Source organism: Salvelinus sp. IW2-2015, linkage group LG4q.1:29, assembly GCF_002910315.2.
Source record: "Salvelinus sp. IW2-2015 linkage group LG4q.1:29, ASM291031v2, whole genome shotgun sequence".
Classification (NCBI taxonomy): domain Eukaryota; kingdom Metazoa; phylum Chordata; class Actinopteri; order Salmoniformes; family Salmonidae; genus Salvelinus; species Salvelinus sp. IW2-2015.
The window spans coordinates 2,977,248-2,991,677 of record NC_036842.1 but is presented as its reverse complement, the minus strand read 5'-3'; the positions used below and the strand labels follow the sequence as shown (position 1 = coordinate 2,991,677).

The 14,430-nt window shown below is 42.2% G+C and overlaps 1 protein-coding gene across 1 annotated transcript; it reads right to left on the bottom strand.

Annotated features, from left to right (window-relative positions):
- Positions 1-192: 192 nt before the first annotated feature.
- On the bottom strand, positions 193-12,026 carry oaz1b (ornithine decarboxylase antizyme 1b). Its single transcript, XM_023983370.2, is given in 6 exon segments — positions 193-914; positions 1,718-1,803; positions 1,896-2,068; positions 7,991-8,077; positions 8,079-8,130; positions 11,811-12,026. Coding segments are annotated over 6 exon segments (663 nt in total). The 5' UTR covers positions 11,942-12,026; the 3' UTR covers positions 193-780.
- Positions 12,027-14,430: the final 2,404 nt, after the last annotated feature.

Below are 14,430 nucleotides of genomic sequence, written 5' to 3'. Positions count from 1 at the left end.
AACATTCAAAAAAAATAAAAAAATCCTCCTGCCTATCAACACAATAAGAATAAAAACAGACAATCGATTGATGATAACAGTTATGAGAATTGCAATATGCTCAAAGTCCGTAAAAACATGGTTCCCTCTTAAGTAATGAACAAAACACCAATGAAACCTAAATAATAAAGAACTTAAAAGGGATGAAAGAGAGGGGAAAGAGAAATGTCAGCCAAGCTGTGAAACTGGGGGATACAATATCTAAACTAATCATCCACTTCCTTTGAACAAAAGCATGGAAGGCTGWAAGCACTTGGGTCACATAGGAGAGTGGGGTTTGGTGGAGCAGTGGGTAAGGTGGGGGGAAGCCRGGATCCCAAACTGAATTGCTRCGTTTCACGCAGTTGTTTCACTTCACAATTGTGGTCATCACAGCATGGCCATCAGACGTCAGTCTGGCTGAACCATCTCTTCATTGAAACAGTTTGTGAAACAATAGTGAAAACAGCACAATTCAAGTTGGGATCCATGCTAGGCAAGGGTCTGTTCCAATAAGCAGGATCAATGTGTTACTTAGCCAGCTAAATGTCTTAACTAAATGTTTGGGAAACGACTTCCTCTTTCTTAGAATATAGAATTGAAGTGGCATGACTGACTCAACCAAAAAACCCACACTCAGGTTTAGCTTTCTAAGTAAACCAGAAAAAAAATCYAAAGATGTGCCTATATCTGGCTGTTTATCAAAGTTAGCTGGCTAAATTGAGGATTCTGCTTCCTGGGAACACCCCACAGGGGTCAGAGCTAATCCTCGTCGGAGGAAGAGTCCATGTCGAAGTTGTAGGCCATGAAGAAAACGTCAGGTCGGAGTGGGACAAGAGCACGGCCCGGTTTCACGATCTCGAAGCCCAGAAAGCTGAATGTGCGCACAAGTTTAGCTGTGGGGACACACAAAGACACATATTAGAAGAAATACCATCAAGGACGACCTTCCATCATAAACAGTGAACTGTAAAAGTATTGGGACCGTGACACATTTTGTTATTTGGGATAGTCCTGATTTAATCGTGAGAAAGTTAGATGCACAAATATCATACCCCCAAGACATGCTGACCTCTCATCATTACAATAACAGGGGAGGTTTGCATTTTGGGAGGTAGGATGTTTGTCTGCAATTTTCTCACTCCTCATTATTATTCACGATTCATTCAGGACTATCCGTAATCACGGTAGCATCCACATTAATGCAGAAGTATTWAGAAACATTCTATTCTTATTTACAATAAAAGTGACTCCAGAATGGCACAATACTTATTTTTTTACCATTCATTTCTATTGGGCACAAAATAATCTGAAACACAACCAAAACAAACAGCAAATGCATCCAAGTTTGTAGGGTCACAAGCTTGATGTAATCACTGCGTGCAAGGAATATGGGACCGAATTCTAAACTTTTGACTACTTTAATACACATACAAGTGAATTTGCCCCAAAACGTTTGGTCTCCTAAAGGGGGGGGGGGGGAGATACCTAGTCAGTTGTACAACGGAATGCCTTCAACTGAAATGTGTCTTCCGCATTTAACCCAACCCCTCTGAATCAAGTGGATACCACGAAATTGGGGAGAAAAAGGGGTAAAATAAATCAAATAAAAAAAGGTGTTACTGCCCAATACTTTGAGCTCACTGTGTGGATGCTTATCMATTGAGATCATAGGTTTGGTGGATACGCTTTTACGTACTGCGATCATCTCTATTCTTGTAAAAGCAGACAAACACGCTGACAACTTCAAGATGTTCCTCCGCATACTCCAAAAGAGCCGCAAAACTGTAGAGAGAGAGAGGTAGGCAGGGTTAATTAGACAACATGAGATTATACACACACYCGTATGTTCACATACAGAGAGCACAGGCACACACCTCTCCTTGCTGCCCTCGGGGAGCGGGGCCATCGGTATCTCCACATACAGAGCGTTCCCGCTCAGCACAGCGTCCCAGTGGATCACCTTGGAAACAGTGGGGCGGCTCTGGAAGTGGAGTATCCCGGGGCGACCGTTCCCCGCCGGCTCCTCTGTCACAGTCAACTTCCGGTCCTGGAAAACCAAAATAGGAAGGAGGGAGCGTTAATCAATCATTTCACTTGAAGAAGGGATCKTTAATGAACAAACTCCCTGGATGACTTCAGGATTGTGTTCACTAGAGCACACTAACAACCTTTTTGCAATGGAAAAGTAATATCCGTTTTTATTTCAAGTAGTACTTCAAATCCTGCAAACAGCTTCAAGCTCGGTAGAGTTTGCGGCCAACCAAATAATTATAAATGAGTAACAGCGTTTCCCATTCGCGCCGGTCCTCGGCTAATCAGCCGGTTACAGACTGATTTTCAGCTGGCTACTTTTCATTTAAAAGTTTCAATTGGCTAGCTTGTCGACCCCTCTCCCGCTAGAAAACAGAAGATGCTATCGTTCAGTGACCTATTGAATAGGAATAGGCGCCGTTAGTCACAAGCGAGCGATGACTGGGAAAAGCGAAGTCTGCGTCTATCCCGCCTCCCAGTAAACAATGTGCAGGCGCCGTGGTTGGGTTTCAGCAAATGTATTTACGTGGAGGAGGGACGAGAGAGCATGATGCTCGGGAGAGAGAGCAGCATGATGCTCGGAGAGAGAGAGAGCAGAGCATAATGCTCGGAGAGAGAGCATGATGCGGAGAGAGAGAGAGAGCATGAATGCTCGGAGAGAGGAGAGAGAGCACATGAATGCTCGGAGAGAGAGAGAAGAGGAGCATGATGACTCGGGAGAGAGAGAGAGAGCATGATGCCGGAGAGAGAGCAGCATGGATGCTCGGAGAGAGAGTAGAGAGATGAGCGGAGAGGGAGGGGCTGATGCTGCGGAGAGAGAAGAGAGAGCATGATGCTCGGCGGAGAGAGAGAGAGAGCATGGATGCTCGGCAGAGAGAGAGAGAGCATGAATGCTCGGAGAGAGAGAGAGAGCATGAATGCTCGGAGGGAGAGAGAGCATGATGCTCGGAGGGAAGGGAGAGAGAGAGCATGATGCTCGAGGGAGAGAGAGAGAGCATGATGCTCGGAGAGAGAGAGAGAGCATGATGCTCGGAGAGAGAGAGAGAGCATGATGCTCGGAGGAGAGAGAGAGCATGTGCTCGGAGAGAGAGAGAGCATGATGCTCGGAGAGAGAGAGAGAGCATGTGCTGGAGGGAGAGAGAGCATGATGCTCGGGAGGAGAGGCATGATGCTCGTGAATTTGCAGGTCCCATGTAAATGTGGTAACGACGAGCTGAAATCCACAACTTAGCCTAATATTATTTTCTAGGAAATGCATTTTATTTTGTGTTTCACATAGCCAGACACAGAGTGTGGCGCATGGTATGCCATTTACTGTGCTATAACAACTGACGGCAAGTGTTGTCTAGTTTATAAAAAGGTGTCGAACTGCCTGAATAAAGTCGACTCCTATACCCCTTTGCATTCATAAATCATGCAACGTGATTATATATCCATGGTATCCATCGGGACTATAAACAAGGATTTTCTAGGTTCCTTTCCTAGGACGTTGAGGCTTGCCAGACAGCGACAAAAGTGACCAACTCTTAGACCTGCGTTCATTTTTCTCCCTAATTTGCAAAGACTATTGTCAGGTCTATGCTTTTTGCCCATTTCCTGCAGATAAATTATGAAATAATTAATAATTCACTGCAGGAACAATAGAGAGCTTAATTCAGTTCCAAACATGATATTTAGGGCCCTCACGTAATCCAGGCATTAAAACGGAATTCAACAATATATTTACCTTAATAGGGAATCAACTAAATGTATTGAAAATGTATTCAATTTGCCTAAGTTTATCATGATGGAAACAGAACATTTGTCAGTCAACTTTCCAAATGTCGACTAAACAAAATATGCTAGACAAGGTGAGATCTTCTTGTGTCTGAGAAATGTTGGTGGAAACACTTATGCATAAATATTTTTTTTATAATAACCACCAGAGCGAAGTAAACTTCGAGTCACGTGATGACGTGTGTGATCCTCCCACTACGACTCGTTGGGAAAGKATGCAGTTATGAACTTCACAGGGTGGTGAAGCTCCTTTCCAATACATATTAATGGTCTTATTCTGTTGACATGATCGCTGATGCTTGTTTGACAAATAAAACTAATCTCGCTCTTTTGACCATAATAATAATAATTTCATTACACTATACCCGCACTGTATCTGCAAGCTGTTGGCTAAAGCGCTAATGCCAATAACAGAGAGGGAACATCGCTATATAACATKTTTTGTTTATATTATTTATATCCCAGGGCAAATTAGCCAGCAACATCAAGCTAGCTAGCTAAATGTTTCATGTGTTTCGACCTGTGCCCAAATTAATATTAGTTGGGTCAGAGTGCGCTTCGATATTTCAACCTGCGAGCCCTGATCGAGTCTGGTGCAGATGGACAATAATCAACACGCGCGTAATGGCGCTCGCATGGGCGTGCCCGGTGCAGTCAGCATGTTAGATAAATATTGATCCAGCTCGACTGCGTCACGGCACAGACGTGGCAAAGCAATTGCTGAATGTCTCGAGCGAGGCTGATCTAAATGACATACGTTTCATAGTTCTGCGATAGCAAATGTGACCAACGCACTTCCAAACCTAAAATAAGTAATTGCGTGGAAGTCAAACATTTGRTTTACGTCGGAGGCAGACACATTGCATATGCTCAGAACGTCAAAAATGGACCCCATTTACATAGTCCTTATCCCCTTGTCTATAGGAGGGATGCATGCCGTTTAAAAATGGGACAAATGTTGATTTTGACATTCACAAACATATCACTAATGTCATGATATGTTTGGTAAAGTAATAAAAGGTGAAATATTCTGTGTAGATGTTCCTAAAACAAATTATAACTACAGTACCAGTCAAAGGTTTGGACACATCTACTCATTTATTTGTGTTGTGACAAGGTAGGGGTGGTATACAGAAGATAGCATTATTTGGTAAAACACCAAGTCCATATTATGTCAAGAACAGCTCAAATAAGCAAAGAGAAACGTCAGTCCATCATTAATTTAAGYCATGAAGGTCAGTCAATCTGGAACATTTCAAGAACTTTTAAAGTTTCTTCAAGTGCAGTCGCAAAAACCATCAAGTGCTAAGATGAAACTGGCTCTCATGAGGACCGCCACAGGAAAGGAAGACACAGAGTAACCTCTGCTGCAGAAGATAAGTTCATCGGAGTTACCGGCCTCAGAAATTGCAGCCCAAGATATCTCAACATCAACTGTTCAGAGGAGACTGCGTGAATCAGGCCTTCATGGTCGAATTGCTGCAAAGAAACCACTACTAAAGGACACCAATAAGAAGAGACTTGCTTGGGCCAAGAAACACGAGCAATGGAAATGAGACCAGTGGAAATCTGTCCTTTGGTCTGATGAGTCCAAATTTTTGGTTCCAACCGCCGTGTCTTTGTGAGACGCAGAGTAAGTGAACGGATGATCTCCGCATGTGTGGTTCCCACCGGGAAGCAAGGAGGTGTGATAGTGCTTCGCTGGTGGCACTGTCTGTGATTTATTTAGAATTCAAGGCACACTTAATCAGCATGGCTACCACAGCATTCTGCAGCGATACACCATCCCATCTGGTTTGGGCTTAGTGGGACTATCATTTGTTTTCAACAGGACAATGARCCAACACACCTCCAGGCTGTGTAAGGGTTATTTAACCAAGAAGCAGAGTGATGGAGTGCTGCACCAGATGACCTGGCCTCCACAATCACCRGACCTCAACCCAATTGAGATGGTTTGGGATGAGTTGAACCACTGAGTGAAGGAAAAGCAGCCAACACGTGTTCAGCATGTGGGACCTCCTTCAAGAATGTTGGAAAAGCATTCCAGGTGAAGCTGGTTGAGAGAATGCCAAGAGTGTAAAAAGCTGTCATCAAGGAAAAGGGTGGCTACTTTGAAGAAACCTAAAATACATTTTGATTTGTTTAACACTTTTTGGGTTACTTTCATAGTTTTGATGTCTTCGCTATTATTCTACAATGTAGAAAATATAAAGAAAAGCCCTGGAATGAGTAGGTGTGTCGAAACTTTTGACTGGTACTGTATATAAGGACACATATGAAGTTTATTATTAAACTTTTTGTTTTAATCATATATTTGTATATGTTTATTTATACATTTGTGAACTAGATCATATGTGTACTAGATTGTTGAAAAGTGTTGTTTTTTCTCAGACATAAATAAGCAATTCAAGGTGAAAGCAAAAGTTATAGTTTTCTAGGGGGGGAAACACTACTACATGAATAGTAGTGCCCTCTTGCTAGATTGATGATTAAAGCCATAGTTAAAACCTTGCAAGACGCCTGTCAGCTCAACTGGTTTAAAGGTGAAATACGCAGAAATCGCTAAATTTCTAATAGTTTGCCTAATTTCAGTTTGTGTGACAAAACAAGCTATGTAGAGAACCATCGTAACATCTTAACCACCGTGAAATACAATATATATACAAAAGTATGTGCACACCCCTTCAAATTGGTGGAGTCGGCTATTTCAGCCACACCTGTTACTGACAGGTGTATAAAAATCGAGCACACAGCCATGCAATCTCCATAAACAAACATTGGCAGTAAAATGGCCTTATCAAAGAGCTCAGCGACTTTTAAAAAGTGGCACGGTCATAGGATGCCACCTTTCCAACAAGTCAGTTTGTCAAATTTCTGCCCTGCTAGAGCAGCCCCGGTCAACTGTAAGTGCTGTGATTGTGAAGTGGAAACGTATAGGAGCAACAACGMCTCAGCCGCGAAGTGGTAGGCCACACAAGCTCACTGTCCTCGGTTGCAACACTCACTACAGAGTTCCAAACTGCCTCTGGAAGCAACGTCAGCACAAGAACTGTTCGTTGGGAGCTTCATGAAATGGGTTTCCATGGACGAACAACRGCACGGCACACAAGCCTAAGATCACCATGCGCAATGCCAAGCGTCGGCTGGAGTGGTGTAAACCTCGCCGCCATTGGACTCTGGAGCAGTGGAAACGTGTTCTCTGTAGTGATGAAACACGCTTCACCATCTGGCAGTCCGATAGACAAATCTAGGTTTGGCAGATGGCGACACTACCTGCCCCAATGCATAGTGCCAACTGTAAAGTTTGGTGGAGGAGGAATAATGGTCTGGGGCTGTTTTTCAAGGTTCATGCTAAGCCCCTTAGTTCCAYTGAAGGGAAATCTTAACGCTACAGCATACAATGACATTCTAGACTATTCTGTGCTTCCAACTTTGTGGCAAAAGTTTGGGGACGGCCCTTTCCTGTTTCAGCATCAAAATTGCCCAGTGCACAAAGTGAGGTCCATACAGAAATTGTTTGTCGAGATCGATGTGGAAGAACTTGACTGGCCTGCACAGAGCCCTGAACTTAATTAACCCCATCAAACACCTTTGGGATGAATTGYAACGCCGACTGCGAGCCAGGCCTAATTGCCCAACATAAGTGCCCGACCTCACTAATGCTCTTGTGGCTGAATGGAAGCAAGTCCCTGCAGCAATGTTCAAACATCTAGTGTAAAGCCTTCCCAGAAGAATGGAGGCTGTTATAGCAGCAAAGGGGYACCAACTCCATATTTTGGAATGAGATGTTCGACGAGCATACTTTTGGTCATGTAGTGTATCTTTTCAATAACCAAAAATATTTTATTTTCAGCTGTTTGAAGCTGGTGTACAAAACCGAATGTAAAAGACAATCGAAACTTAACAGGAWGCATAGAAATAGCGCATAGAACATATCTACCGCTTCTTAGACTTGCTTTCAATGAGAATGACATATCTATTAGTCACATTTCTATGTGCATTTGGTCATATGCAGCTTTAAATTGTAATATCTTAAATATATTTTTGCAGTATGCAATGAGTGCGTGTGATYTCCTGGTGTGTTAGAGGAGTATGCATAATATGAAAGATTATATTACGGTTGCATTTGCATGAGCGTTGTTAAATGTGTGTATGTACTCACAGAGTAGAGCGGCCGAGCTGAAGGAGTGTGATCCCGTTGACCATTCCCTCGCCCACCTGGGATCTTCAGGGGTGGGAGAGGGGCATCAGGAGCACCACAGAGGCCCCGGACCGCGGGTACTACAACAGTGTAGGGACAGGCTGGACAGGGAGAGACACATATTAATCTTTAATTGTTGTTTTTAAGCTTTTGATTGCAATAGGACTCTGAACATGCGAGATAACGTTGCTTAAATCTTGTGTTCCCCYGTGTATTTTAATTATTTGGTGCAATACAGGCCGACGTATCAAGTGCAAGTAAAATTGGTAACCAAAATACTGATTGTGTGATTTAATTCACCCTCAAAGCGCATTATAGTTGGAACTGTTGTCCATGTAGGCAGTGGCGTGTATTGATGGATGCCAAGTGAAGCCAGGCCTCCCCCCAAAAAAATCACCAAGAAAAAAATAAAATAATAATTGTCTCTTTCGTATCTCTGTTTCATAAATGTTCCTTCTCAATGTATCTCACTGGAGAAAGCATCAGAGTGAGCGAAAAGAGCCCCTCTGTCTCTGTAAGCCATCTATCTGATGCTGTCTGGTCTAAAAGAGTATGACATTGTTGCCAACTGTAGCATCGAATGCAAGAGGAGCCAGTGAGCATTTGGTCTGCCTTGATTAAAAAAAAGTATAAAATAGCCAATCGGCGTTGAGCTAAACTGTGTGCGCTCAACTGTGAATGGTCCTGGCGCACCAAAAAAATAAAGTGGCAAGGAAAGCCAGTTTGGATTTGGCTTCACTCCAATCACATCTACAGCAAATCATCATCGAGAGGAGATTTTTTAATTGTTGCATCGTTGCCCTCTGGTGGCTAGCAAGCTAGTTAAAATTGGCCCTTTCCTAAATTAGCCATGGATGGAGATCGAGATTTGGTTTTACTTCATTCTCTGTACTGACCAATGATTATAACAGCGATTTTGATCCAAACATAAACTCATACATTGTGCCCCTAGCCTGAGAGGATGTAAGTTCAAAATGTGCTAGATGTAGTAGGCTAATGTTAACTAGCTCACATGGCGCATTTATGCCCTTGAAAGGAAGTTAAGCTAGCGAGCAACCATTTTAGCCAGGTAGCCTAGGACAACAAAAAATAAAAGCATGTGCTGTATAACTGAGCCGTAGACGTTTCGTCAACATGAAAAAGACAGAGGATGGCATTGGTGTTTCCATACAAGTAGGGTGAGTCAACATGTTTTTTCTTCTTGCACAAATACACAGAAATCASAACCATAGACATCCACATCATATGTGACTTACGTTGATTGGACCAAATTGTTTTTGGTATTTTTTAGTTGTCACTGTACTAAGCATAGTGGAGGCAGCTCCAGTTTTCTTTGCGACTTGCGGCAACTCRGTGGTTCTAAATCAATAGTTGTTTAGTGGTCCGAAAACGTAGGTCATGTAACTGTTTGTTACATGCAATATGCTTTGTGGACTTCACCAAAACAGAGGTTGCTCTCCGGTTTTGTGATGAAACAAAAGGTGTGGTTTAATTTACTCTGCCACTGGGTCTTCTTATTGTCTCGGCCTTATCACGGTCACAAATTGTATTGGTCACATACACATATTTAGCAGTTATTGCGGGTGTAGCGAAATGCTTTATCACAACACATAGGTTGTAATATGGCTTTAATTGTTTTCTTTGGCTTGGCTTCCCCAGTGATTTGACCCACGCACCGCTACTGCATGTAGGCTATGTGAGTTCACCACCTCCTTCATAATTGTGATACTCATTGAAAGGCGAGGTCAGTACAGGTGCATCAAAGCTGGGACCAACAGACTGAAAAATAGCTTCTATTAAATAGCCATCATTGCCGTCTTCCACCTGGTTATGCAACCTTGCACTTTAGAGACTGCTGCCCTATATACATAGACTTGGAATCACTTGTAACTTTAATAGTGTTTACATACCGCTTTACTCATCTCATATGTATATACTGTATTCTATTCTGCTGTATTTTAGTCAATGCCACGCCGACATTGCTCAATCTATTATTTATATATTTCTTAATMCCATTCTTTTACTTCTGGATGTGTGTATTGTTGTGAATTGTTAGATACTACTGCACTGTTGGAGCTAGGAACACAAGCATTTCGCTACACCCGCAATATCTGCTAAATATGTGTATGTGACCAATACAATTTGATATGGCTTTAGTGTGACATTATATTTTGCCCTATAACCTAAACAAATTCTATTATTCAAAGGCAAAACTACATCATGAATAAACATAATCCAACATGTATGTGATGGATAGTATTATATGGCACACAGCAGGTTGCCTAACGCCCTTCAGGGGACATCTGGAGGCTGCCTTGCATCCGGAGAGCACTAGTGATGGGTCATTCGCGAACGACTCTTTTTGAACGGGTCTTTTTGGTGAACGTCAGGAACCGAACCCGKATCGGTGAAAGAGCCATTCATTTGGCTCCCTGACTGCAACTACTGCCTTTTGATTTAAAAATAAAAAACAACGTTTTTCTGCAGATAAATTACAAAATAATTATCTAAAGAGGGTGAACCCTCACCGCCTAAACAATAAATAGTGCGGAGAGCGTGTCAATCTGGTCCACGCTAATTTTATAATTGCWATTTTTTTGGGGGGGTGCAAGGTAACATTTTATTTGAACGCGCATTTCACGATCTGATAGCTTACCTTTTGGGCTATACGTTGGATATCTGTACTTTTTTCAGGGTTCTAGCTCGGTCCATTTTCAAGCATTTTGAACAAAGAGCCGTTTGGGAGCCGGTTCACCGAAAATACTCGGAATGCTCCACGATGGGGAAAACGTGCACGACGAGGAAAAACGTGCCCAATCTAAACTGCGTATGTGTCCGATGACAAATGAACTTGACCAAAAACCTGCCAATGATCGCAACAAGTCAAACGTATAAATAGCATACTACATGGAATAATGAATTGATCCCACGTAGATATGTAATTGCACCATTATTTAATTTATTCATAGGGTTTGGCTGATTAATTCAACAATACTTTGACAATATGACTCCAATATTGTTTTGGGTGTATCATTTTGGAGGGACGAATAGTATAATGGTATAACGTTACAATGTAACCGTAAAAGCGTTTGTGACGTCAACATGGAGGAATGACGTTGCGTCACTTGGGCCTTTTGATTAATAATCAATTGTGTTTAGAGAAAAGGTAACAATGGACGTGGATTCCGCGTGTTTCTTCTGTTTTAAGTTGCTCATCCATGAAACAAGCCATTCTAATGACAGTTTCATTTTGGGCCTTTTAACTCGTTGACCTGTGAGTTAACGGTAGCTAGCTACCTGACTATGCTATGCTTTCAGGTGGCAAGCTAGTTACACAGCTAACGTTAACTCATCTTATCTAGCTAAACTACAAAACGATGTCATTGGCAACCATTGAAACAAATGGAAATAAATGTTCAAGGTGTTCCGTTTGTAAAAAAGTGGTGATGGATATAGCTAGGCTTCCTAGAGGACCTTGATAATGTGGCTAGATTTTAGCCTAGCTTCTGTTATATAAATGACGTATCTAGGCTAGCTAGCGTAGGATAAGCTAAGGGAGAGGACTAACCTTAAACAATAACGTTATAATTCTTCACCCCAAATTAATGTAGGATATGTTTCATAGATTACTTATCTAGCTAACCAGTTGTGGACAAATAGGAATATTTTACGTCATAAGAAATTAAATCCCAGTTTATATTAGTAGCTAACGTTACTTCCTCGTCACTAAAAAATGCACCATCCCCCACTTCACTTCGCTATTTTCTCCGTCTTCACTTACTTGCCAATCATGTCACAAATATTAACGTTACTACTTAAATCCGCCATTGTAGTACAGAACTGTGGTTTTCCTTCTTTCTCGCGAGCAAAGCAATGACTGTTTAAGATCCGCTGGAGGTTGGATTTTACCATCCGGCCTCGGGTAGAGACACGACGGGCTTCTGACTGCTCACTGCAATGGTCGGCTGAGGAATAGAGCTCGATCAGTTCTGAACTCAAGCTATGAGCTACGRAGGGAAAACAAGCGATACGTAGCTAGTTAGAGGTGAAGTTAGCTACATGGGGGCGTCTTCCGTGCAAGTGGAAAAATACCAAGGCGAGTAAACTAACAACAAAGACAGACAGACAGCAGGGCTGATGTTTGTCATCAAGGTAAGAAAAGTTGAATGTGTAGTCTCCATGCAACATTATAATTAGTCTTTCAGTTACATTTCATTTGATTGAAAGGTACAGCATCATTCATGGCTTGAACAGTGGGTGAATAGGTGAATTATAACTAGGCCTTATTCATATTATTGTCAATTTAATGTAATACAGTAGCTACATATTTGTATAGTTTTGCATATTGTTACTCTAGCCCCCTCAGCAGTATAAAATACCACTTTGCATCCCCTACAGTATAAAATACTACTTTGCCATAACAAACTCGACATTTTGGCTAAAAACATTTTCTCTGTGAACCCAACAGTGGACTGGAGAGACTGCAATAGGCTACAAACCTATGTTCTCGCCAAGCAGGTTAATCTCCTTGGGATGAGGATATAGCCTTGGACTGTTTATCTGGCTCTAAAAMGTGTCAATGTCAGTATGTCTGGTGGATAAGCTTTGAGGAGTAGCTATTTATCTTGGATGCTATTACCAGGGGCAAAGCAAGAATACGTCCCAAATGGCACCCTATTCCCTGGGTGTCATTTGGAACGTAGCCCAAGACAAGCCAGTGCTTAAATTGACCCCAGTGACCTTTTACCTTGGAGTAAAACATAACATTCATACACAACTCGGTTGAATGGCTGACAAAGCAACTGGCCTATACCGATTGCCTCATCCAATCTGGCCACTGCCATTATGATGTGTCTCATATTGGTATGTGAAGCCTATGGAGAGAAATGCAGCAACATGCTGATTAATTTCCTTTCATGTCTTTAGCCAGCCCCAAATCAAAATGCCAGACTATGCTTATCATAGTAACCATGGCATGAACTGGCACCCTATTTCCTATATAGTGCAGTACTTTTGACCAGAGCACGATGGACAGTGTACACTTTTGCACTACAAAGGGAATAGGGTGCAATACCTAAAGTATTTCAGTTCATAATAGCCAACTTGTTGTGATGTTGAGCGGTCTGCTGCTTGCCCCACAGCTCCAAGTAAGGGTAGCTGCAGCCCAATATGGTGACCGGAGTATGGGCGAGTGGGTGAGTCAAAAGTAGTGGGTGTATGGAATGCGAATCAGCTAATTGGGCAGATTTGTTGCCACTCAAGACCYTTTGGCGTGGCTGACTAACTAATATCGATAACCATCTAGATGTCACCTTGATACATACAGTACCAGTCAAAACTTTGGACACACCTACTCATTCAAGGGTTTTTCTTTATTTTTTACTATTTTCTACATTGTAGAATAACAGTGAAGACATCAAAACTATGAAATAACACTTATTGAATCATGTAGTAACCAAAAAAGTGTTGAACAAATCAAAATATATTTTAGATTCTTCAAAGTATCCACCCTTTGCCTTGACAGCTTCACGTGGAAGGCTTTTCCATCAGTCTTGAAGGAGTTCTTATTCTAAAATTGATTAAAATAATTCCTCATCAATCTACACACAATACCCCATAATGACAAAGCGAAAACAGGTTTTTAGAAATGTTTGCTAATTTATAAAAAATAAAAACAGAAATACCTTATTTACATAAGGCCCTTTGCTATGAGACTCAATTGAGCTCAGGTGCATCCTGTTTCCATTGATCATTCTTGAGATGTCTCTACAACTTGATTGGAGTCCACCTGTGGTATATTCAATTGATTGGACATCATTTAGAATTGCACACACCTGTCTATATAAGGTCCCACAGTTGACAGTGCATGTCAGAGCAAAAACCAAGCCATCAGGTCGAATGAATTGTCAGTAGAGCGCCGAGACAGGATTGTATCGAGGCACAAACCTGGCGAAGGGTACCAAAAAATGTCTGTATAATTGAAGGTCCCCAAGAACACAGTGGRCTCCATTCTTAAATGGAAGAAGTTTGGAACATACAAGACTCTTCCTAGAGCCACACTCCCGTCCAAATTTAGCAATCCGGGGAGAAGGGCCTTGGTCAGGGAGGTGACCAAGAACCCGATGGTCACTCTGACAGAGCTCCAGAGTTCCTCTGTGGAGATGYGACAACCATCTCTGCAGCACTCCATCAATCAGGCCTTTTATGGTAGAGTGGCCAGACGGAAGCCACTCCTCAGTAAAAGGCACATGACAGCCCACTTGGAGTTTGCCAAAAGGCACCTAAAGGACTCTGACCATGGGAAACAAGATTCCCTGGTCTGATGAAACCAAGATTGAACTCTCACGGGAATGCCAAGAGCGCTTTCGACTCCTTTCCACAGCTCTGCACTGACACCCTTT